Source organism: Boeremia exigua (assembly GCF_020726555.1).
Source record: "Boeremia exigua strain MPI-SDFR-AT-0100 chromosome Unknown C7974scaffold_3, whole genome shotgun sequence".
NCBI lineage: Eukaryota > Fungi > Ascomycota > Dothideomycetes > Pleosporales > Didymellaceae > Boeremia > Boeremia exigua.
Window position 1 is genome coordinate 1,153,045 of NW_025763520.1, and position 24,471 is coordinate 1,177,515.

Below are 24,471 nucleotides of genomic sequence, written 5' to 3' on the forward strand. Positions count from 1 at the left end.
GAATCTGCGAGGGACAAACCGATGATTGAACAGATCATGATACTTGACTACAAATCAAATCCGTACAGCGAACTCTGAATTCCCTAAAATGTTGAAACTGCCATCTGCGTGAGATAACTCACCGAACACCACAACGTCGTGGTCGGCTCCCTCCAGCCTACCGTTACTACTAGCTTACTAACCACCTAACAGTGTTGCCATACACCAAGGCGCACGATCTCTGCATTCCCGGTCTCGCAACACAACCTGTGCCGAGAACCGAGCGTACTACAGCCGTCACCGCGTCAATTTCGAGATCGGCACATGGCATTGCTCTGGAATGCGGCATGCTGCGGTTGGATAGGGAACTGCGAACAGCTGTGCTACCGTGAGAATGCGATTCTCGACAAATATGGATAAGCACGTGTAGTGTTCTTGTTGATGCACTGGTGCGTGGCGTTTGGTGGTTTCACGATCTTCGACCTGCGGTCACATTGGGAGATACTGCACCCAGGCACGTCCGAGTTGCTTCTTGGCAGTTTCGCAGGATCGATGTATTCTTTAGCACAGTCAATAGGCCTCTAAATCACAACTGGATGTCTTAAGCGCAACTACACTAATAAGAAAGCTGACTGTCAATATCGCTGACCCTTCATATCTTGCATGGCAGCTGCGTGGATGGCAACGCGGACGTGCTTGAGTGCAGTATAGCACTGTCTTAGGTACATGGCACTGATCGATGCCACGACGGTGGCTACTCCTGCTACGATGAACGACATGGCACGTGAGATATGCATATACCTACTCTGTTTTGCATTTGTGAATGCATGCTTGAGCAGGAAGCGGCGAAGAACGTGACGTGCGCCAACATGATCATCATAGCCAGTGCGCTCGGTCGTGTTTTGGTGTCTTACTTCGTACTCGGCAGCCGCAGTTCCGGTGAGCCAGGGGCGAGACACACAATACCCGTGGAATGCGGCTGTTTCGTTTCGCAACAATTGGTACACGCGATAGCTACCACAGCACATGCAAAAGTGATGTAATCTGACAGACGCACATTCCTGGATGGAGACGGGGTACGGAGCGCGTGGGGCGCGGGGTTATGAGATGCAGGGCCTTTGAATTTCAGATGTTGATGATGGCCGCCTAAAAATAGCCGCTATCGAGATGCACTACCCAATTAGGAAGCTGCCAAAAAACGCAGGGTGTCGTAAAATGCAGGGCAAAAAGTATCGCAGACAGCGCAGAGGGGCAATTGATAATGTCAACGTGAGCGCTCAGTCAGGCGGCAAGGCGCGCACAGCTCGTAATTGCAAAACAGAAGCATGAGAAGGCGTAAAAGGTGAGACGTGGTTCGCGAGCGGACATTGATGCGCGCTCGATATGGTTAGTGCACGCCAAAGAGGGAGTGGGCCTCAAGCATGACACTTTCCCTGGGGCCCGTCCGCTCAGGCGCCTCTCGTACTCCTGCCCCCATTCGCCGCCATTCGTTTCTACAAAGCCTTTAGCATCTGCATCGCCGCGTGTTCAGTCTTCGCTTTCTTCTACTGTTAAACCCCAGGTCGCTGCTTTGTGACCCACGACATTCGTTACCGCGCCTACCGTCTCCACTACGCCTCAGGGGCACACGTCCTCGTAATCCCCACCGCATTCGCTTGGCCTCGCCCCCGGATCCCTTCAGCCTGTGTTCCGCCCACCCTTGGAAGGCACGACCAACGCATAGGTAGTCGCTGCGCACTCGGACCGCCGTTTTAGTGACCGCCGGTTTTTGACAGCTGCACGGCTGCACGAGCTCCTCTAGCATCCTTACACAACATCCCCCACACGAAAACCAGCTGCGACAATGGTCCGTGGCGCTTTCTCCGCCGTCCTCGCGGCCGCAGCCCTTGCCGGCACTGCCTACGCTGGGGCAAAATGCTCCAAGGACAGCAAATGCCCAGAAGACACGCCATGCTGCTCGCGTGCGTACCATCCCGCCCCAGTGTCCATGTCGCACTGCTAACACCCTCAGTGTACGGTGACTGCGGTGTTGGCGCTTTCTGCCTCGGCGGCTGCGACCCGCTCATGTCGCACTCGTTCGACTCGTGCGTCCCTGGACCCGTCTGCAAGTCCGGCACATACGCGCTCGACTCGCTCAGCAATGTCCAGACTATCGACAAGTACCTCGGCGACTCGTCCAAGATCGACTGGCAGTCGCAGGGCATGCCCGCCATCTACAACGACCCTAGCAGCGGCAAGAAGTCGACGCTCTTGACCATGGCGCAGGGCACAGTTGGTACCCTAATGGCATCAACACATTACGTTTGGTACGGCAAGATTTGCGCCAAGGCCACCACGGCTCAGGGCAAGGGTGTCGTGACAGCCTTCATTCTCATGTCTGACGTCAAAGACGAAATTGACTTCGAGTGGGTCGGTGTTGACGCCGGGCACGTCCAGTCCAACTTCTACTCCCAGGGTGTCACAGTTTGTAAGTAGGCATGCGCGTTACACATCGAACATCGCTAACCCAATGCAGACACAAACGGCAAGAATCTGACTGTACCTGGAGGCAACACAGTCCAGAACATGCACGAATACTGCATCGACTGGAAGGAGGACTCCTTGACGTGGTCCATTGACGGCAACGACCTGCGCACATTGAATCGAAAGGACACCTGGAACGGCACCTCCGGCCGCTTCGACTACCCCCAGACACCCGCCCGCATCATGCTCTCACTGTGGCCCGCTGGTCTGCCAACGAACGAGAAGGGTACCATTGACTGGGCTGGTGGTGAGATTGACTGGAACAGCCCCTACATGCAGAACGGCTACTACTACGCCCGCTTTCAGGAGGTCACTGTCGACTGCTACGACGCGCCACAGGGCATCAAGAGCCCCGGCTCCAAGGTCTACAAGTACACCGACTACGCTGGTACCAACAACACCGTTGAGATCAGCAACGACGCTGTCATTCTCGGGTCTCTTATGGGTACTGGAGAGAATCCTGGTGAGGCCATCAAGTCCAACGACCCTAAGGCTACACAAACAGCTATTGCAAACGTTCCTGGTGGCAACCCTGGAGGTGGCAACCGCGCCGAGGAGACCAGCACACAGGCGGCTGCTACTCAATCCGGGAGCGGCGCACAGGCAACGGGAGGCAGCTCAGGCGGCTCGACCGATTCTGGCAGCGGCAACGGCGGTCAGGATTTTGTCCAGGGCGGTTCCTCAACCGGAGCTCAACAAAGCACTGGCGCCGCCGCCGGTATCGAGCCCAAGCTCGTCGGCTCGGTTCTCGCCGTTGTCGGTGCTGTTGCTGGTCTTGCTTTCACCCTGTAAGCAGTCCTTGGATTTCCGCGTCACGTTTCATGTCCATGTTTGGTGTTTTGGGAAAAGAGATCAGTGCATACGGTCCTTCTGCTGTTCATAGAGTCTATATCTCCAGGGGGCGATCTGGAGTGGCTGATTTGGGGTTCATTTCTTGCATATTCTTCTTTCATACTACAATCTTTTATTGCTGGAGATTGGGAAGAGATAAGGTGTAATCGGGTTGTGGCCTCTGCACGCGTTGTTTGAGAAGACGGGATAGCTAATCTACTGCGCGCATTTTCATCACCACTCGTATGCTTCAAGTGATTGTTCTGCTTCCTTGGAGGAATGGTATCGATATATCCCTCCGTCCTAGTCGAGTCGTGTCGTCTGGTTCGAAACAAATTCTCAAAACGCGAATCGATACATGTAACAGTACCTGTACGGCCCAGTGGTCGCGTAAATCGGCATGGTAGAACTGTGTGGAGTCGACAAGCACCGATAAGAGGTCAACACCAGACCTAGCAGTAAGGATAACACGATAAAGATGCATCATTTGCCAGAAGCTCGCCATCTGGTTGTCAAGGTGTCTGCAACGTTGTTAGAGGGTGAAGGACCCGAGCACCCACAACCGAGTCTGCGTTCTGTTGCACTCAAACTTGAAGGCTTTAAACGGGGTTATATTGAAGCTTATGTCAGTCTATACAGACCCGTCCATGGCGTTGTTGTTGAGCACAACGCCGCCACGCTGCTGTTGAAGCTTTTTGCGTAGTATTTGACATGTCTATCTTGCTCTCCACTGTCCGTCACCTCATTCTCAACGACATCGCTTCAAGGAGACTGCTAGAAATCTTGACCAGTGACGCTCTAGCCTCAAAGCAACCACCGATCGAAATCAAACGCACTCTCCGCCCTCCGCGCCGCAAGTCCTGCCTCCCTGAGCGTCGCCCAACTCGCATCTCCACTCACCATACCCACCTCATAGTTCCACCCATGATTCGGATTGGCATTCGGCAGCAACTGCCAGTAGAACCAGGGAATACCCGCTGCATCAATCTGGGCCGCCCAAGCCTTGATGTTCGCATTGCGCGTCCCGGACCCAAGCATGCTGCCGCCATTGCAGTTGTTGTTTGCCGCATTCGTGGCGCACGCGCCCCACTCCTGCATGATGAGCTTCTTGCCCGCGGACTGCGCGCGGCGAACGTAGGTTTGCAGGGTGCTGGTGCCGAAGTCACCGACACCGTAGGCGTGGATTGCGAGGACGTCGAGCGCGGCGCAGGAGTAGTAGGCGTCGAGCAGGGAGGTCGCGAGGTAGGAGCCGCCGCCGGTGGTTATGAGGATTCCGGTGTTGCCTGCGAGGAAGGAGCGGAGCGAGGTCGCCATGGTGCATTGCCAGGTGGCGAGGGCGGAGGGGTTACCCTAGATCATGTGTCAGCGGAGCTTGGAGGTACTCATGGAGGTGGGTGAGGATTCACTTGGGGGTGCATGGCTTCGTTCTGGGCTTCGAAAGCAAAGATGTACTCGGAGCTCTGCGCCCATGTTTTGCCGTTGGCGGGATTGACGTGGGCGAGGACGTGAGCCATACGATCCTGGAAGTGCTTGATGGCATCGGCGTTGGTGTAGAAGTCGCCGGTGCCATACCACTTTCCATAGAAGTCTTTGTTGCCTTCGAGAGCATTGTAACTGTGAATGGCGATGGAGAGCTTGATGCCGTAGCTGTGTGCTCTCACCATGAAGCTGTCGAGGCGGTTGAGAACTGTGTCATCCCAAGCAGTGGGAGAATCGCCCTGAAGTGGCGCAAAGGTATCAATTTGGGTGCCTTTTTGAGCTTCGGATTGACCTGAAGGACTCGTCAGTGACTCGTCAGTGACTGCATCACATCTCTGAAGTGTTGTCTCACCATCAAGCCAGACACGCAGGACCTTGACACCAGCACTCTGCAGGCCTTGGAGGAGGGTAACCTGTTGGGCTTCTCTGAGACCTGCTGCATAGTACAGGTTGGAGGCCGAGAACGATTTGGCCGCAAAAGTCGTGCTGAGAGACGCGAGGCTAAAGAGCACTCCAGTGAACAAAGAAGAGAACTTCATGATGACGGAATGAGTGACTTCTCTTGCTTCGACAACTTACTACATGACCGATTATAATACTTTGATATAGACTTCCGAGATTGCTGCTAATCATGGTGTTGCTTCGTGTATTCGGCATCGGACAATAGCTGGAGATCTACATGCCTAATCAGGCACGGATAGTGTAAGGCTGAAACATCACGACTCCGCATCGCGCGCTCCGAACCGCACTGCTAGTACTACACAAGACCTTGTCAAACGGCGTTTTTCTGGGATTGTGAATCCTTGCGAGGCGTACTCCAAGCCTCCTCGGCGCAGTGACATGTGAATACACGACGATTGGCGCATCGAGACGGTTTTTGGAAGGTCATTGTGCGGGGCTGCTTCAGCAGGTGTACATCAAGGCATTTCGGGATGCGCCGAGGTACTAGCTTATACTGAATTTAGGAAAGCATTTGAGTGAAGGCCCGATGACGTGTGAACGTGGAAAGAGGTACCCAGGCAACTTGTTGTCGCTCGAGTCTTGACACCGCAGGCAATACCACTTGATTGTCAAGATGGACTGAATATTCAGCCATCAACATAGGGATTATGTCGGACACTGCAATCACTATCATACATACGAAGGTATAACTCCTAAGTCCACCCCCACTCTTGGTACCCCTCAGGAAAGTTGTCCATCGGAGCGTGGGAGAGCGGAAATACGACCGCAATTGGTTTTCTTACTGCAGTAATTCGTTGGCATTCGGCCCAAGCTGGGCGTTAGGACAGTTGTTGTGATTTTCGCTGATCCAAAATTGGAACGGCCTCGCAGTGACCATCTATGTTCCCACATCATCGATCCAGGGGCGAGTTCTCGAACCCGGGAAATGAGCACACTCCCGCCGAGTACTTTGGCAGATCATGCAGTCAGCGGCTTCAAAAGGTCGCTCCGTGTTAGCTTCTGGCGCCTCTTGACTAGCAGCAAGGCTGGGCGTCAATGGCGGTATGCCGAATCTATCGTATTCCGAATTCGCTGAAAAGTTGATGCAAATGGGATGGCTAGCGAGTTCACCCCGGGTCTTTCACACCACGTTGCATTGAAGCTTAGAAATCGTGAAAGCTCATTGACCTGGTTGGAATGCTGCTCTATGCTGGAACCAGGCGTGGAGCAAAACCCTAACTAATCCTCACTGGACCTCATCTGAGTCGTCGCTAATGTAGACCGAAATCATACTGAGTATGATACATAACTTCAATGTACTTGCTCCATAGGTGAAGAGGCCACATTGGTCTGGTCGATCTCTTCAACAGCCATCTCACCGTAGATCGGGTGTCACCGCCCTACGTCGTCTCACCTTGGTTCTTTGGCCCTAAACTCCCTTCAGGAAGGTGACACGAAGGCAAGGATACATTATGAGAACCATGTTGTGCCTAATGCCTACGTACAGGGGGCCGAAGAAGTTATCGCCATTCTCAAAACTTGTGGATCCGTCTCCGTTCCGGTCCACAACGCGGGGAGTCTCGTGGTCAGGCCTTCGTCGGGGCTTCCGAAGGTGTCAGACTACCTTTAGCAGTCAACAGAGTAGACGAATTCCTTCTTATCAATGTCTGGTCTAAGTTGGTAGTCATCAAACTGGTGCCTCGCCTCCGTGAAACATCACGAGTGCATGCCCTACCGCTCGTTGTGGACATTCCTCGCAGCCAGTGCGTAAATAATGATGGCTATGATCTATATCAGCGTATTCAGAAGTAGGCTCACGCAGAGTTTTCGCTGGTAAGAGTGTTCAACACAGATCTGCGGCATGTACTCAAACGTAAAGCTATTATGTGACAGGAGAAGCCGGACCGCATAGTTCAACAAGTATCCATGGAACAATGGACCATGCATGGCGGAAATAATATCTTCTATTCGATTACTTTATCCATTTGAAAGGGATGTTGCAATTGGGAATTGTTGCCGCCCACTCCTGAGTTTGTGATACATCTTTTCAGCCTTCTGTCGGCGGGCATCGATTTTCCAGTCAAGCACAGATAGATGACTGAACTAAGGAGGAGATCGGTTTTCAAAGCAAACAACAGGGCTTGATGCAAATGCATGCGCTCGCTCGCGGAAGCTGACGTCCGTTCTACTCAACCTAGCCGTGATGAGGGCAGACGCACACGGCTCCACTTCAACAGCCGAGACCACTCTTGCGACCTGCCGCTCCGAGAGGTCCGAAAGCATCAGAATGTAACCCTACATGAAACGATCGGTGCGTACCAAGTCGGTGAGATGTGTAGACAAGACCGTGGTGGAAGTATTGGGCATCCCGATGGTGAAAAATTGCAGGCACGAATGAATGGAGCATAGATCCCTAACGCATCGGAGACGCCGGAAGCATTCTGTTGCACTGGAAATTTCGGCCTCTCCGATCACCAAGAGTACAGAGCATGTTGACACCATCGTCAGGCATGGCATGCAAACTTGAGTGAATTACTCACTTCCTGCATGATCAATTGCTTATCACGGAGAAGAGGAGTGTCAACCTTGACTTTCAAGTGCTACCTAAGAATGAGAAGGGCCGCCCCAGGCGTCGATAGTCTAGGCAAGGATTTGCTGATGCAGGTGATCAAGATCACTACGAAAGAGAATGAGACCAGCCTATGGGTTAAGTTTAACCAAGCTCAGTGAAAGGGACCACAGTGACAGATCGATTAAATAGGGAATTAACCATGTTCAATGGATTTGAGAACATATTTTCCGTATTGTTGAGGCATTTTGCCATCCTGAGCAGCGTTGAAGCCCTGTAGTGGGGGCGAGACATCTGAGTAGGCGGCCAATCATAACTTCTGGAACGAGACGAACTGAGGTTTCAATGAGTACAGTCTCATTACAGAAGTTCAAAATAAGCCCATTGAACACACATGTACGTTCTCATTGTTATTTTCGGAGTCGCAGCGTTTGCGTAAAAGACGTTGAGCCCGTGGATCCCGAGTTTCACTTCCAAGGAGGTGTTGTACAATTTCCCAGACAGTACATGATTCTACTATAGGTACATAATGCCTTGCATGATGTCGTGCGTGAGCCTTCTTGCTGAAGTGTTGATCAAATAAAAGGCATGAAATCACTGCAAAAGCGAAGAGATTTCATGTTGGGCAACAAAAAACAGTACGTGGAATTTCTGTCGCGATCTCGTACACAAACAAAAACACTCTCAGCTAAGACGAGACCTCCACTGCCACCTCCAACTAGCTCCGATATGTGCACAGTATCTGGGGACAGAGGCGATTGTTCAGGTGACAAGATACGCTTGAGCGCAATGAACCAGCCTGCAGGACTCGTTAGTCTATATATCACTTTGAACGTGTAAATGTTAAAGTAAGTTGTGGGCGCTGCGTGGAATGAATGCGGTAAATGTCCGACGAATGGTTGCGGAAAAAGGGAAAACAGACATAGCGCTAGCCTGCGCTTATGGCTACTGGTAGTACCTATCAATTGAAGCCCATTGGCATGCAACTCAGCGACCAGACACACTCGCAGAAGGCTCCATATGCAACCAAGCAAAGCGGCAATATATATAGATTAGATTTCAGCTACAGTCAACACGAGGGACAAGCCCTTATTCACAACATCTACATTCTATCGAGGCGTGACGAGAACGACAGTACTGTGCTGATCACAGACTTGTACGGCACAGTGATCTATTCGATTAACATTGGGAAACTGCTTGGCGACTTCAACCTGCCCCACCCCATGTAGAGAGGCGCAAATGTAAGACCTGCGGACTCTAAGTTTTGTTGGCAGTGATACAGGACTTTGACCCAAGGGATAGACTACCTCCTGGAACTGTCCCATACGAGAAAGGAGCTGCTCCCACACTATTGATCCCTACCTGCAGCTGAACGACTTGAGTCTGGTTGATCGAACGATCATAGTTAAGTCAGGTCGACCAAAACCTCGACCACGTCTCCTACCACTTACCCATTGGTGCCGTGATATATATGACATCGGGAGAACTCAGCAACTCAGTGTACCGCCAACGCAAGGCTGGACATGATTTATGAAAGAATCTGCCACAGAACGCAAGATAAGCTTTGCCGCTACTTGTTACGCCTGCAACTAAGACAGTGCTTGATATTTCCTGCGCCTGGTCACCGCCGACGAGCGGCTAAGGGATATGCACGAAATACTAAGGCAGTGTAGCAACAGTTATTTACTAGTTTTTTTATGGATACACCTTGAGGAAAGGTTAAACAAAGTAAATCACACATAGTTCTATCGAGCGCAACGCAAAGTCACTCCGAATTTTCGGCCATTTGTCGGCGATCACCAGGCGCAGTACGTCCAAGAGGTTGCTGAAGTACTTCGACGAGCTATTGACAAAGCAATACCATATACTACATACTTAGCTATCAGGCTACCAACACGCCGGCGTCTATCTACCTAGCTAGAGATCAAAGATGTCATCCGAACAGCGTCACCACCGATGACATCGCCAAGAAAACCCTGCAGGCACTGTTGCCCCACCTTATGGAGTACAAGTCTATCGACGCAGTTATAGCTGGCTGAGTGAAGTGGGCAGCACGGATCGGCTGTCTATCATCCGGCGGCCGGAACTAGGAAATGCCACAGCCGATCAACCAGTCAACCAGAATGTTTGTGACTTCTTCTCCTTAAGTCCGGTTGCTTTCAATAAGTCCGACGACCGCCACCAGGAGTGCAATTCGCGTTCTCTTATTGTGATAAGCTAAGCATCCTTCAACTTCTGATTTTCTATTAAACACTTATACATGGAGTAATTAATAACATCAAGAAAGGCATTGATAGGTCTATTTACTGTACAAGAAAGGTATTGATGGATCTATTTACAGTAAATGCTAAGATAAAGCTACGAATAACAATGCAGTAACCTCTTCCAATTCCTGTGAGGCTCTAGAAGAGGAAACGAGAATTATTGCACCCTGTAGTGCCATTAAGCATGTGTTGCGACAGCCGGACGCTTTTTCCTGATTCAACGGTGCAATTCGGACGAAAACTACCCGCTTGCGGTCATATGCTCCATGGAGCGGAGTTTAACTTTGGATCGAAAGTCTACGTTTGTTTGTTTAAAAATCTTCAATCCGCCCATGTCCGCAAACACGTATTTTAAATTCAAGCCTCATCGTGAGCAATCCTCGTAACGATCCTTCATCGCCAATGTCTATTCCAACAGCCCCTCTCGGCCGTAACGGCCCGCAGGTTACCCGTCTAGGCTTCGGCCTCATGGGCCTATCCATTGCATGTGAGTGTCTACATACCTACGATGCGCACGTGAGTGAAAGATACCTGTACTCACAATTCGCCTAGACGGTACTCTGAAACCTGATTCCGAGCGTCTCGCACTCCTCGACCAAGCCTACGCCCTCGGCGAACTTTCATGGGACTCATCCGACTTGTATGGAGACAACGAGGACCTGTTGGGAAAGTGGTTCGCCGCCAATCCCTCCAAGCGCAAAGACATATTCCTGGCCACCAAATTCGGAATCAGTCAGGGCGGCGCAGTCGTCGATAGTAGTCCCGAGTACTGCTTGGATGCATGTGCCAAAAGTCTGGCACGGCTAGGAGTTGAATGCATTGATTTGTATTACTGCCACCGCGTAGATCAAAAGACGCCGATTGAGCGGACCGTGGAGGCAATGGTGCAGCTGAAGAATGAAGGAAAAATCAAGTACCTTGGTCTTTCGGAAGTCTCTTCAGATACGCTCCGCAGAGCGTATAAAGTGCATCCGATTTCAGCAGTACAGGTTGAGTACTCGCCATTTGCGCTCGAAATCGAGAAGCAAATCGACCTCCTCAAGACATGCCGCGAGCTCGGCGTCGCGGTTGTTGCGTACTCGCCGCTCAATCGTGGCATGTTGACAGGAGCTTTCAAGGGGCCCGAGGATTTCGAAGAAGGGGATTTCAGATCTTATGCACCGAGGTTCAGCAAGGAAAACTTCCCTAAGAACTTGAAATTAGTCAAGCAACTGTCGACTATCGCGGAGAAGAAAGGTTGCAGTCCAGGCCAGCTGACGTTGGCGTGGTTGATGGCTCAGGGTGAGGACATCTTTCCTATTCCCGGCACGACGAAAGTGGAAAGATTGAAGGAGAACCTGGGCGCGTTTAATGTGTCTCTGAGCGAGCAAGAGGAGAAGGAGATCAGAGGAATGGTTGAGGCTGCGGATGTTGGTGGTGAGAGGTATCCCGAAGCTTTCATGCAACATTGTTACGCGGATACCCCGCCTTTGGTTTAAATAGGTTCGGTCGTATGCCTCAAGGTCATGTCATTATTCGAGAGTTTTGTACCAATCTCAACAGTAATCGATGTTGAATGTATTACGACTTATTTGGTACCCAAATTGATCAAATTGATGCACGCTGTATGGAGTTGTTTCGCTGTACATAACAGTGTGTACTGTAGGCAATAGTGACGCCGTTATTGGCCGCATTGCAACCCGCACAACAACTCAAACTCAATAGCTACCTTCCACTTCGGCAGCCTACATGCTTGCGAGAGCCCCGCTTGCTTCATCAGGGTCATCGAGAGCCCTCCTTGCTCACTAAAATTTGTCCATATCTTTTTGAAGCATTTGTCAACGTGTATGCTGGATACATTGATTTGATCGTTTGCTGCTGGTGAACCTAAAAATCCATCATCAAATAAACTGCTCGCCCAATCACCGTTCCGGCTCCCTATCTATCCACGCCGTGTTCCCTTCCTTCGCCGTGAACGGAAACTGAAACACCCTTTCAACCGATGAGTACGGCTCGTACTGTTTCCTGTCCATCACAATCGTCACATTACCGGCGGCCCTTCCAGTAGCGTTGAAACCGGGTCCGTAGGTGTTGTACTCGGCCATTGTGGTGTTAGCGTTGACACGGGGGTCTGTGGTGCCCCACGCGATGTAGCCGCTGGGTTGGATGGAGTCGTCGAGATAAGTGTTGGCGAAGATGGAGCGGTGCAGGGCGTTCCAGGGGCGGCCGAGGGCGCACTTTCCAGTTATGGCGAGGGAGGAGTTGGCTTTCTGGACTTTGGAGTCGTGGATGTAGACGCCCTGACACTAGTCAGTATCATGTTCACCTTGCTAGATTTCGAAACTTACATATTTGTTGACAAAGGTCGTGTTGGTGCCCTTCCATGCTGTGATACCTCCACCGCAGTTGCGCAGGGTCACAAGACTGGACTGGATCCACGCAGTACCAAAGCCGTAGAAAAAGTCGGTTTGACCTGCGATCTCGTTCTTGTAGAAGTATGCGTTACCAAGCTTGCCAACGTACACCTGAAAATCTGTTAACTATGCAGGCTGATTGGAGGACGACATCCTTACTGTATCTTGGTACGAGTAGAATCCGCAAAAGTAGAAGCCAGTATTCGCGTAGCTCACAGAAACTGCAAGCGAAGGGCCAGCGGCCCACGGTCGGTAGTCATTGACGAAGTTCAGGTTGTAAGCCCTGAAGTCGATGTTTCCGAAGGGAGTGTCTGCCGGCACAGGATTGCCGGTTGGCCCACTGCCGGTCGTGCTGGAGTTGAAGGTAGGCGCAACTGTGAGTGTAGACGTGTACGCGTTGTCAATGCTTGGCGGTGTGTTGGCGCCAGTAGCATTATGCCAAATGATGTTGACTACATTCTTGCTTTGATCGTTGGGATGCTTTGTCTGACCAAAGAGATACACCGGGCCTGGGCGAGTGACGTTCACTTGCTCGGTGTAGTTGCCGGGAAGAATGAGGATGTGGGACGGGGCTGTGCCATTTGGCAAACTTAAGACTGCAGACTGGACGGTCGTGTATTTCTGACCGGGCCCGACGAGGATCGTGTTCTTGGGGCAGCCGTCCAACGGGACTTTTGTCGGATGCTGGCAAGCTTTGCGATTAACAGCCGATAGTGCAGTGCACACCTCAAGTAGGCACGCGAGTGCAAAGCTGACTCGCATCTTCAATAATAGAAGCTGAGCCTGGTCAACGTGAATCTTTTAGAGATGCAAGGATATGATGCGTGGTGATCAAGCAAAGTCTGGGCGCCATATCTTATATAGCTCCAAGTTCTACGGCCGGATAGTAATCTTGAGGCCTGGCGCATTGCATGACGGGAAAACTGGAACAGGGGTAATTGATGTCTGTCATCGTCAGTACGCGCAGGCATAATTTCCTTAATGCCACCAGATACGCCGTCATGGGCCGCGGGAGATATTCGTTCGACTCGTGGTCCGGCAGATGATCCAATCAAGCAGCTCTAGGATTCAACCGAACGCGGGGTGTGGCTGGAGGCTCCACATCGTGGATCCTGGGGTTTGTGGGGAGTGTGGGTGAAAATGATCCACCAATGAGCAGGTGACCCTCCAATGGCTCGACCGAGATGAGGTCGACGAATGTCCCGCGTTCCTGGTGGTTCTGATAACTTCGAGGTCGGTGTTTCGATGAAAGGACCGTAGGTCGATGTTCGACGATGTCCCGTTCCTGCATCGTGGCGTGACCAAGCTTTCTTTCGGCACGTGGGCAAAGCTTGAAACTTCGTTTGCAAACGCGTTGGGTTCTATCGTGTTGCGTTGACCCTTTTCAAAACTTTTCGACACAAAGTATCATCGCGGGATACTGTACCATTTGCGCTCGCGCATGCTAATGTGAGGTTGATGGCTGCGTGGTGACACGCCTGTGATGAGAGTCAGCGATGTCGTGTCCACGTCAGCTGCATTGCTGAGAACATCACGTGATGTATCATAAGGACAGCCATCGCGCACAGCCTTGCGCATATTGCACTTCAAAGGTCGTTGATGCAAGGTGATAGTGTTGTTATCTTTGCGCTAACGCAACTCTCAAGCGAGGGCACGCGCTGAACAAGCTCGTCATCACCACACACCAACACGAAAATCACATGTTGTCAGCCATGCGGCTTCTAGAATACGATGAACAGGATGCCTAACAATTGCGACAGATGAGAATCGCTTGGCAACGTCTGCTGAGGACTGACTGTCGTTTTTAAAGAACAGAGCACCTTCCTGAGACGTACCAGGCTTCAATCCTGAGCGAAATTTTCGTGAACGACGAGCGATCGCCGCAGCCACCAACAAAGTCTGCCAGCCAGACAATGCGATGCTTTTCAATTGCCAAGCTGCTCTTTGCGCATTTACGGTAGACAAATAACGCCGAGCGATCACGACATCGGAGCTGCTCACTTTACGCACCCCTCGTAGCGCATACCAAGAGAGCTTCACCATAGCGATGGCTTGACCTTCCTGATTGGGTGTCTCTCGACCATTCAGCGTCCGCCCACTCTACCGGCCGTTTGGCTGCCATGTAACCCAAGACTTGAAACGTCAATCTGTATGCCGATCGCGAGCTGTAGGCGTTCTGCGCATCGACGACGGGGCCGGCTGGCGCGTCGCGAGCCCAGACAAAGGTAAGCACGCCATGGAGGGTATGTATAGGGCTCCAGTCCAGTCTCTGAGACTTCCAGAACGCGCAGCGTCCGCTCCACTGGTTCCCACCCGCTGTTCGTACTTGTGCAGCGACTGCGCTAGCGTCCCAACTCTATCTCGACCTTGCTGGTCGCGACTTGTCAGTGCTGTGAAGACAAATTTACCTAGCCAACATGGCGACAAAGTTCGAGGAGCAAGACCACAAGGTCGCGCGTGAGACTAGTCACGACGCCTCGCCTTCCCCGCCAGGCTACACGGACGAGAATGTCAGTGTTCAAGCAGACCAAGCGTTCGTCTATGATGATAGTCAGAAACTGGGCTATACCGCAACTGTTTTTGTCATCTTGAACAAGATGATCGGTACAGGAAGTAAGTTACACGCGCACGGAAATTGAATGGCGCTTACGCATGTCTACAGTCTTCTCCACTCCATCTGGTATTTTCGCTGTGTCCGGCTCAGTCGGCGTCTCGCTTTTCCTGTGGATCATCGGCGGCATTTTGACCTTCGCCGGATTGTCTGTCTTCATCGAGTTCGGTCTCGCCATTCCCCGCTCCGGCGGCGAGAAGAACTACCTGGAACGCGTCTACCGCCACCCAAAATACGTCGCAACATGCGTCCTCGCATCCCAAATGCTCCTGCTCGGTTTCTCGTCCGGCAACGCGCTGGCCTTTGGACGCTACTGTCTCTTGGCCTCCGGCAGCACCGTCGACGGCTGGGTCGCGCGCGGTATCGCCATCGCCTGCATCACCTTCTGTGTAACGCTGCACTCGGTAGCACCGAAATGGGGCATTCGGCTGTTCAACGTGCTCGGAGTGTTCAAGGTTTTCATCCTACTCTTCATCGTCTTCTCCGGCTTCGCAGCGCTCGCCGGCCACCGCAAAGTCCCCAACCCGCGCAACTTTGACAACGCATTCACCCTCTCCACCGGCCCCGGCTACGGCGGCGGCGGCGCCTACGAATACTGCCAGGCCCTGCTACGCATTATTTACTCGTACAAGGGTTGGGAAAACGCAAATTACGTGCTCGGCGAGATCAAAAACCCAAAGAAGACGCTCACCTGGGCCGCGCCGCTCGCCATCGGCGGTACTACCATCCTCTACGTGCTCGCCAACGTCGCCTACTTCGCCGCCATTTCCAAGGAAGACCTCGCAGGTAGCGAAGCCATTGTTGCCGGCGTTTTCTTCCGCAACGTGTTCGGCGACAGCGCGGGCGCCCGCAGCCTGCCCGCCTTCGTCGCGCTCAGCAACCTGGGCAACGTGCTTGCCGTGAGCTTCGCGCACGCGCGACTGAACCAGGAGTTCGCCAAGGAGGGTCTCCTGCCCTACAGCAAGTTCTGGGCGTCTATCAAGCCGTTCGGCGCCCCGGCCCCTGCGCTCTTCCTCCACTGGCTCATCACCGTCATTGTCCTCGTGGCGCCGCCTGCGGGGCCTGCGTACAACTTCATCACGGATCTTTACACGTACCCGGGTGCGTGGATCAACGGTTTTGTGACCGCCGGGTTGATCTATCTGCACTACTCGAAAGCCGAGCGGTGGGAGTCGCCGTGGCACACATACCTGCCAGTCGCGATCCTCTACCTCGCGGCCAACATCTTCCTTGCACTCGTACCCTTCATCCCGCCGAGCGGGCCCTGGAACGCAGACGGGTACCCGTACTACGTATTCCCGATTGTGGGCGTGGGTGTGCTACTGCTTGGTGTGTTTTACTGGTTCTGCTGGACCAAGGTATGGCCAAAGTTGGGCGGGTATAAGATTGTAGCGCAGAGGCATGAGGATGCGCAGGGGATCGAGCACGTGCGGTATGTGAAGGTGTACAACAAGCGCGAGTGAAGACGAGGTGAGTAAGCAAGAGACGAGGCGAGAGGGGAAGGCAGAATTCCCAGTCATCGCAATTTAGTCGTAATAATCACTGAAGTTATGTTCACAACTCCGATGACGCTCTTACAGTATCATACTTGACAAGTTCCTATTGAATGGCCTATGAACGTGTTCGCAAACCTGAAGAGTCTGTGTGATCATCGCTCACAAAGAGCTCCTTTGTTCTATTGTAGGTTCTGGACCATCATATGACTTCCTTATCTCCGGTAAACTGAAATTTTATGAATTATTAGAGTAGCAAACACAGGCCGGCGCACACAGATAAAAGATCTCCCTTCCACGCACATAGCATCGTAGATTATATATTTTTCTATAACCTATATACCAACAATGTAGCACTGAAACCCACACTTCTCACAACGCACTACGCCCAGAGGAAACGAAGCACGGTAAAGAGCACAGCCAGACACAGTACAGCAGAGAAGACACAATCACAATGATTCACTAGAGATTGTTGATAGAGCGACATAGCTCACATCGGAGTGCGTAATCGGAACAACACGGCAGTCGAACAGTGCTTGTAGTCGCCGGCTAAACAAGGTGTGATGGCGGGTACTTGCGCTTGTAGAGGTCGGCGGCTGGTCCATCTCCGACGCGACGCTCAAGCTGATCAAGTGGCTTAGTAGACGCTCCAACGCCCGGATCCTCTCAGCACGCCGCTGGTAAACCGGCTTCCCAAGATCAAGCGCTACTGGCGCACTGCCGTCCAGATCGTCTTCTGGTTCCGCTACGAGCCCGTTCGCCCCTCGCGCGCCGACCTAATCTAGGGTTCTCTTTGCATGAAGATGTCGCTGGCGCAGTTACAGCAGAACATCGCCGTGAGGAACTGAGTCATCACGTGCTGAGATATATATAGGTATGAAGCATCTCTTGATTTAGCTGGCTGCAGTCTCAACGTCAGCATATTCACTTTGCCGCTGCTGGTGTGGTAGTCAAGTTTACAGTCAAGGAGGACATGAAGCTACCGGGCGTGCCACCAACAGTGCCGATTAGACACGAAAGTCGATCACGTGCGAGCCCGCCGACGAGCATTGTTGGCAAGCTACCGGCCTACTGAACATTATCAGTGGATGATGGAGCCGGAGGACGTTGTTCGTGCAACATTTGCAATCCCCTCCTACGATAAGTATATGGGCAGCTCTACCTTCTTTCTCCTCATCATCATCACCAACTCTGCCTTTCCAGCAACCAGCAACCAAATATCCTTCCTTATTACCATCCTCACTACTTCCACTTCTTCGACAACCAGATATCAACAATGTCTTCCCACGTCTTCAGCGAATTTGCCGACCAGGAGATCACTGTCGGCAACCAAGCATTTAGAGTATGCAAGTCAATCCTCATGGACTCTTCAAACGTGTTCAAGGCCATGCTGAAACCAGGCCGTTTCGCTGAAGGCTGCGGTGGACCCGTCCGGCTCCCTGAAGACGATCCCGCATCGTTCAAGCTGGTCATGGACATCGTCCATAACAACTATAACAAGATACCACAGACCATCACGAGCAGCGAGCTGGCCTCTCTGCTTGAACTCGTGGACAAGTACGACCTTGTCTCCCACATCCGCAACAACACCATCTCGCTCCGATGCATTGAGCACTTCTCGCGGTCCGTATTCCAAGTCAACAACGGAGCAGATGTTTTCCTTGCGGCAAAAGCTGCACACGTGTTCGGGTTGGCGGCGCGGCGGGAACAGCTTCTCTGGGCAGCGGCGATGCTGTGCTACGAGTGGGACGAGAAGTTCCTCGAGGAAGACGAGACGGAAGACGAGCAGATGTCCGAGGGGAACGAGGAAACAGGTACAAACGAGGAGACGTACCAGAACGGCCCCATTCTCAAGTACAACGGCCAGCCCGTGGCGGGCTGCGGGTTCGAGGAGACGCTGAAGGCACGCCGCGTGCAGCTCATCCAAGCGCTGCGCGCCATCACGGATGGTGCGGTCAACGCAGCCGCGCAGTCATGTTGCTGCGAGGAGCGGTGCGACGACGACGGCTGCGCGATGGACTACATGGGGGATTTTATCGACAACATGAAGCAGGCGGGTCTGCTTCCTGATGCAACGGACGCCGACTACGTGCACGGGCGTCCCTTTGATTACTACAAGGCGCTGATGGATAGCGAGGAGGAAGAGCGGTGGTGTCAGTGTGAGGAGTCGTTCTGCATCTGTCCCATGCCGGTGTGGCTCCGAGGCTGCAAGTTCCAGGAGAAGGCGATGGCGGTGCTCCAACGCACTGTAGGTGAGGCCTTTCTTGGGTGGTTCAACGACAGCTGGTAGAGAAGAGGCTAAGACAACCCATCCGCCCAATGAATGGTCCAAGATCTGTTGTTCGGTTCGTCGGCTGAGCAAGCCTGGAGCGCTCGGTGACGGAGTTCGCGTGCTGGTCCACGCCCTCCACGACGGAGCCAACTGACGGTATGGACAACTTGTCTTTGGACGACCAGAACAGTCCAAGTACAAGGATAGAATAGCACTTATCGTCACATAGAATTTGTCACTGCTGGTTGTTTTCCCATATATTTTTGGATTTACTCTCGGCCTTGTCATTTCTTTCCCTAACGTAATGAACCATTTGCAAAACCATTCAGCATTCCCTGTTCCCTATGCATGCCCCATATTTATCCCTTCAAGCAACGCGCCATTCCTGAACAATTTCGGACGGTGAATGCCAAAAGGCTTGTCAGAAGCCACCCTGCGTGTGGCTTCGAGTGTCGACACATGCGATATATGCCGATCACGCGGGAGTAGACCGTGTCTCTATGACCCGCGATCGTCCTGATATTCTAGATCCTCGCAAGTCCTCTGACAGTCTATGCAAGCCCCTCCAAGTCCTCCAGCCACTCGTTGGCGAAATTGATCATGAGGTCAGAGAAAAGACGAGACCATAGCATACACCACCTTCCATTACCCAGTACCCTAATCTATCCAACACTAATCACTACACCCGAACGAATGACCTCCATCCTCCCACCTCACTCCCCCTTTTCCTCTCTGTCCATTGATCCATTGATACATTGATCCATGCATCCAACCCCCTCCCATCTACCATTTAACCACTGACCCATGCATCCGGTACCAATACATCCCCCCTCCCTTTCCTTTCCATCCCGATCCCTTCTCGGCCCGTGATCCTCTCTCTCCTTACATCATACGCACCATCAACAACCAGACTCACACCCATGACAACCCAGACCGCCATAATACTCCTCCGCGCGCTGAACCCGCATCTCGCCACACGCCTCCGCACCCACCACGGTCCCGACAAACACCTCAGCGGGGCGTCCCATGGGCGGAGCGGTAGCCGAATACGCCTCAGCCGGCCGACCCATCGGAGCCACAGGACTAGGGAACGGAACTGTAGCGTGCAGAGGCAGACCGACGCCGCCACGGCCTCCATACACCCCGTTATCAGAGCGATAGTGGTTGCGACGACGAACGGGCAGCGCAATGCCAGATCCGACGACGTTGCGGATACTCGTTAGATCCTCGCGGGGTGGGCGCACAGTGCCGGTGCGGGGCCGACGTGCCGTCTGGAACGCAATCTCGCTGAGCTGGGACGCGAACGGAGCGTCGGACGGCTCGGAATTGTTCGGGGTCTTGAGAGGCGACGCTTCGTCTGTAGACTGCTGGAGATCGGAAATGGCTGTGTATCTGTCAGTGACCACTACTCAGCAGCCCGAACGAGGGCCCACCTTGCTGAGCATCCGGCATCGTGGAGCGCTGCTTCCTCGGGCGCAGTCTCTTGGGCGATCTGGATTTGCCTCTAGGGTTCATCGGGGGCAACATCCATGGCACTGGGTACATGTGGTAGAACCATGGGATGCCGTAGCTATCGAGAGCGTACAGGTCAGGCATGGTCAGAGCCGGCTCCTTAGGCGCAACATGGGCTTCTTTCTGACCGGGAACGAATTCTGATGCAGTGGCGCGTAGATCAGACGGGCTCGATCGCAACGATGCCTGGCTTTTAGTCGCACGGGGAGCGTTAGGGATATGTTGTGCACTGCGAAGTCGGGTCGGCGAGGTACTATATGGAACCGTCTCTGGGCCGCGCGCAGACACCGAGTCGTCGTCTTCATCGTCTGCGTCACTCGGGTTAATGAGGCTTGTCGTTACAGAGCTGCTATCCGTTTGTGTTGCCTTCACAGTCGAAGAACTGGTCGCTCGAGAGTGACCAGACGTTACGGGGGGACGATTGCCAGGCCCAAATACATCGGTCTCCGTGTCTTCAGACTGCGGGCTGCGTCGATCAACATCGCTGGTGCGCACTCGTCGTTGCGTGGCATTGGTCTCAACACTATCAACACTCGCGATTGTGAAGTCGCGATTCTGGCGATCCAACAATATCGGCGTAGAGCCTGCGCTGTCGGTTGTTCGGACTTGTCGCATCGATTTCTTCCTAGTTATAGTAGGCGACCGCAAGGCCTGCGTGGATTTCGTTTGCTTCAGAGTCGAACTCAGAGTCGGAGCGCGAACGCTGCTGCCCTTGCTGCTGGACATGCGGGGGATGCGCGACGACTGTGATGCAGAAGGTCGTGTCGGAGATGACGGAGAGCTCAGATCGACGCTGTCTTTCTCTGCCCCACGAGCAGTATCCTTTGGCAATTTTCCGATGGACAGATTCGATCTCGAAGCCTTCGCTCTGGTGCCTGTTGTTACTTTCGACGTATTCGCGCTGGAGTCATTGCGTGAATTATCGGTCTGCTCAGCATCAACGTCAGCCAGATCATCTACACAAGTGAAGTATGTTTCATCGTGGGAGTCATCGTCGGAAGAGGAGCTGATTTGCGAGCATGCAAGACTCCTTACCGGCGACCCATGCGCGGTGTAGAACGAGCTTGCTCCTGTAGAGACGACACTGCTTGGGCCCCGCCTGTGGTTAGCAATCACGTGACTACCCAGCTGCACCGTCCGTGGGGATAGTGATTTGCTGGGAGAATTGCCGGCTTTGGGCGATGCATTCGGACTATTCCAAGGTGCCTTCGTGGGTGACTGCAGCTTACGACGGATTGTAGGTGACACGATATTCGTATCGACAGCATCGAGGGCTTCCTTGGTGAGGAAAGTATTGCCTCCCGTGTCCGGTGTTCCGATGTCGAATGAACTGCGTGTAGCCCGAGCAGTCTTGTTCTCAGAGGTAAGAGAACTCTGCAGTGTAGCTCCGGCACTTGCTCGCTGCGCTGTTGCGAGGGTTGGCGTTGTCGGCGGGGACATCCATTGCGCAGGAAGCGGCTTTCGCGGACTGGCAGACTTGACATCGCCGTATGTAACGGTGCTTCTCTCCGTGATAATCTCGACGCTGCTCTCAGAAGACGTTCGTGTGCCCTCGATATCGGATCTGGAGGCGTCCGCAAGGCCCTTCGTAGACAGAGACAATGTGTTGTCACGTGGGCTGTCGGTGCTGAATGCTTGCAAAGCTTGCGCTGCCGTCAGGGAGACGGTGTGTGGAGAGTCGTCGAGGCTGAGCTCAGACAGTACTGAGCGCGGAACGTGAGCAGCGCCTTGATCGACATCAACAAGGACGCGGCCGTACCCGGGCAGTAAGTGAGCCTTGGAGGGTGATAGAGTAGTCATGTTGCGATTTGAAACGCTATGTCTGCTTGAGGAAGAAGATGTGAGCGGTAGAGTTGCTGGCGAGGTGCTTGGTCGATCGATATCAGCGTCGGGGATATGCCGCGAAAGACTGCCTCTGACTGCTCTCGGTCCTGGCTGGTGTTGCCTTGCTGTGTACTTACCGTTCTGCCAGGCCCAATGCCTTCGCCTTGTCGCAGTAGGTGATAAGGGTAAACTCGCCGTGTTGACAAGACGCGAAGTAGAGGTAGTGATATAAACACATGATGCTGGGGAGCGACTGTCGCCCGCAACGCGCTACAGAATAACAGCTACCGGGTTGATTCAATAAGCAGGCGCGGTTCTGCAAGTGCAGTGCAGTGGATGGAAAGCAGGCGCGTCGCACGTGTATACGATAGCCGGAAGGTGAGGTGAAAGGTGAACTTGAGCAAACGAAGCAAGTGACCTAGCACAAATCATAAAGACCCCCAACGTCATTTCTTAGCCAAAAAACTAGCGTACTTGGTGTATATAGTCTGGCAAATATGCTAGAAGCGCTTCTTTTTCTTGTGCTGCGCCTGCTTCTTAGCAATTTCCTCGTTCCTGCGTTTGAGCTCAGCTCGTTTGCGCTCCGCCTTTTCCTCTGGCGTCTCTTCATGTGCTTCTTCTGCTGGCGCGGTTTCTTCACGAAGTTCTTGCGGCAGTGGCGGCGGCGACGACTTTGGAGTCGGTGAATAAGTATCCCTGTGGCGATTTGAGATGGGCGGCTCCGCTGGTTCACACTGCGAAGAGGACGCTTCTCGAATAGGTTTGCTCTTGCCTCCAATCCTGAATTGCTTTCTCGGCTTCTTGGGGGACTCTTCGACTTGTAAGTCCACCTGTGAGGGCGGCGGCATCGAGGCCTCCTTCGAATCATGGTTAGTCACGGTTTCTTTCTCCTCGGACTGCGATGTCTCAGGAGTCTCCTTCTTTGCTTTCCCTCCAATGCGAAAGCCTTTCCCCTTGGGCTTACTTGCTGGGGGTGGAGATGTCGCCGGCTCTGAGGGTATTGGTGGCGATGGCGGCCGTGTCTGCCTGCTGCCGTGACCTTGGCTCTGGGACCTTCCTGGGACATCCAGATCGTCGTCGTCTTCGGTTGATTCCTCATCCTCGGCGCCCATGCTCAGGTGAGCGGATGGCAGTGGTGGCTCGGGTGCTTTGGCTACCTTCTGGGGTATGCTGCGAGTCTAAGGTTGCTGTCAGTAGCAGTTGCCAAGTGTGTTGTCACTTCTACGGACCTTGAAGTTTCGGTGGACTTCGAACTCGTCTTCGGTGTCATCGTCGACGGGACTCGACTCGTGGCCATGCTTTGGCGGTTGGAAACGGGGCGCAGGCTCTATGGTCCGGATCTTGACAGCCGGTTTGGCATAGGTCAGCCGGCTTGGAACCGCAGGAAGCCAGTCTTCGGCACCATCTTCTGCTCGCAGGCTCGAAGGCACATCTGGGGCGCATTGCGCGAGCGCTTCCTGGAACAAGCCTAGCGTGGTGACGTCCGAGTCGGCCAATTGTGCGGTTTCTTCCCTCCAAGCAAGCTGCTGGAAGGGGCGGAGTGCGGGTAGGTGCCTGGCTGCTTGCTCACGTTTGATCAGCTTGCGGCCTGTTTTCAAGCCTCCTATGCTTGGAAAAGCTGCAGCAAGGTCTAGATTGTTTGATTCGAAGGAGTCGACGAGGCGAGTGATTGCGCTGTCTTTGTTTTCGATGGTCGTGATCAGGTCGTTGATGCGCTCGTATTGGATATGCGAGGAAACAAGCAGGGGGAGAATGAGCTCGTTCTTCAATGTAACCGGGCTGCGCTTCCGTAGATGGAACTTCCAGGTCAAGGAGTCGAGTGGCTCGGGCAGGCGAACCGTGGTGTGCAGTGTGATGCCATCGATCCCTTCACGAGTGATGCGGCATTCGGCTGTGTCTGAGCCGCTCAACGACTGCTCGACGGTCTCAAGCAGGATGGCAAGCTGCGCAGTGTCCTGCGTGCTGACCTCGATGGGCGACTGCTGCTCGACAGCACGGTCTACGATGCCGGCCAGGTCCAGCTCCTCACACCAGATGTTGGTCAAGCACGTGAGGAAGACGCAGTACGAGTGCGCCTTGAAGGCTGGCTTGACGAGCAGCTGGGGGATGGGCTCGCCGTCTGGCTGCTCGGACAGCTCCAGCACGCGCCAGGACGACGACATTGCAGCGATCACGGTCGGGCACGGGGGCGGTGCGATATCACGGCGGGCATTGTGGCCTATATAAACATGTGACTTCTATGTATGCTGTAGCGAGGGATGCGGGACGGTGAAGGCAGCC

The 24,471-nt window shown here is 53.3% G+C and overlaps 8 protein-coding genes across 8 annotated transcripts; 4 read left to right on the top strand and 4 right to left on the bottom strand.

The window, feature by feature from the left end:
- Window positions 1–614: 614 nt before the first annotated feature.
- C7974DRAFT_469721 (uncharacterized protein) lies at window positions 615–1,007 on the bottom strand (the record flags this gene model as incomplete). Its single annotated transcript, XM_046146436.1, has 1 exon — window positions 615–1,007. The coding sequence occupies one exon, from the start codon at window positions 1,005–1,007 to the stop codon at window positions 615–617; it is 393 nt and encodes a 130-aa protein (XP_046000155.1).
- Window positions 1,008–1,822: 815 nt separating this feature from the next.
- On the top strand, window positions 1,823–3,294 carry C7974DRAFT_305143 (concanavalin A-like lectin/glucanase domain-containing protein; the record flags this gene model as incomplete). Its single annotated transcript, XM_046138012.1, has 3 exons — window positions 1,823–1,940; window positions 1,991–2,446; window positions 2,495–3,294. The coding sequence occupies 3 exons, from the start codon at window positions 1,823–1,825 to the stop codon at window positions 3,292–3,294; spliced, it is 1,374 nt and encodes a 457-aa protein (XP_046000156.1).
- A 642-nt stretch (window positions 3,295–3,936) lies between these two features.
- C7974DRAFT_353465 (glycoside hydrolase superfamily) lies at window positions 3,937–5,394 on the bottom strand. The gene is made up of 3 exons (XM_046139537.1): window positions 5,165–5,394; window positions 4,740–5,104; window positions 3,937–4,683 (listed from the first exon to the last, which is right to left on the bottom strand). Exons 1-3 carry the CDS (start codon window positions 5,349–5,351, stop codon window positions 4,138–4,140), a joined length of 1,098 nt encoding a protein of 365 aa, XP_046000157.1. The 5' UTR covers window positions 5,352–5,394; the 3' UTR covers window positions 3,937–4,137.
- A 4,968-nt stretch (window positions 5,395–10,362) lies between these two features.
- C7974DRAFT_387923 (NADP-dependent oxidoreductase domain-containing protein) lies at window positions 10,363–11,663 on the top strand. Its single transcript, XM_046141225.1, has 2 exons — window positions 10,363–10,573; window positions 10,639–11,663. Exons 1-2 carry the CDS (start codon window positions 10,489–10,491, stop codon window positions 11,562–11,564), a joined length of 1,011 nt encoding a protein of 336 aa, XP_046000158.1. The 5' UTR covers window positions 10,363–10,488; the 3' UTR covers window positions 11,565–11,663.
- Window positions 11,664–11,775: 112 nt separating this feature from the next.
- On the bottom strand, window positions 11,776–13,385 carry C7974DRAFT_126683 (pectin methylesterase). The gene is made up of 3 exons (XM_046135271.1): window positions 12,639–13,385; window positions 12,414–12,590; window positions 11,776–12,365 (listed from the first exon to the last, which is right to left on the bottom strand). The coding sequence occupies exons 1-3, from the start codon at window positions 13,239–13,241 to the stop codon at window positions 11,988–11,990; spliced, it is 1,158 nt and encodes a 385-aa protein (XP_046000159.1). The 5' UTR covers window positions 13,242–13,385; the 3' UTR covers window positions 11,776–11,987.
- A 1,320-nt stretch (window positions 13,386–14,705) lies between these two features.
- Window positions 14,706–16,670, top strand: C7974DRAFT_421747 (high-affinity methionine permease-like protein). Its single transcript, XM_046144302.1, has 2 exons — window positions 14,706–15,092; window positions 15,142–16,670. The coding sequence occupies exons 1-2, from the start codon at window positions 14,897–14,899 to the stop codon at window positions 16,551–16,553; spliced, it is 1,608 nt and encodes a 535-aa protein (XP_046000160.1). The 5' UTR covers window positions 14,706–14,896; the 3' UTR covers window positions 16,554–16,670.
- Window positions 16,671–17,859: 1,189 nt separating this feature from the next.
- Window positions 17,860–18,873, top strand: C7974DRAFT_373411 (uncharacterized protein; the record flags this gene model as incomplete). The annotated part of the gene is made up of 1 exon (XM_046140098.1): window positions 17,860–18,873. The coding sequence occupies one exon, from the start codon at window positions 17,860–17,862 to the stop codon at window positions 18,871–18,873; it is 1,014 nt and encodes a 337-aa protein (XP_046000161.1).
- A 3,536-nt stretch (window positions 18,874–22,409) lies between these two features.
- Window positions 22,410–24,454, bottom strand: C7974DRAFT_126733 (XRCC4-like factor-domain-containing protein). The gene is made up of 2 exons (XM_046135272.1): window positions 23,421–24,454; window positions 22,410–23,369 (listed from the first exon to the last, which is right to left on the bottom strand). Exons 1-2 carry the CDS (start codon window positions 24,351–24,353, stop codon window positions 22,692–22,694), a joined length of 1,611 nt encoding a protein of 536 aa, XP_046000162.1. The 5' UTR covers window positions 24,354–24,454; the 3' UTR covers window positions 22,410–22,691.
- Between the last annotated feature and the right edge of the window lie 17 nt (window positions 24,455–24,471).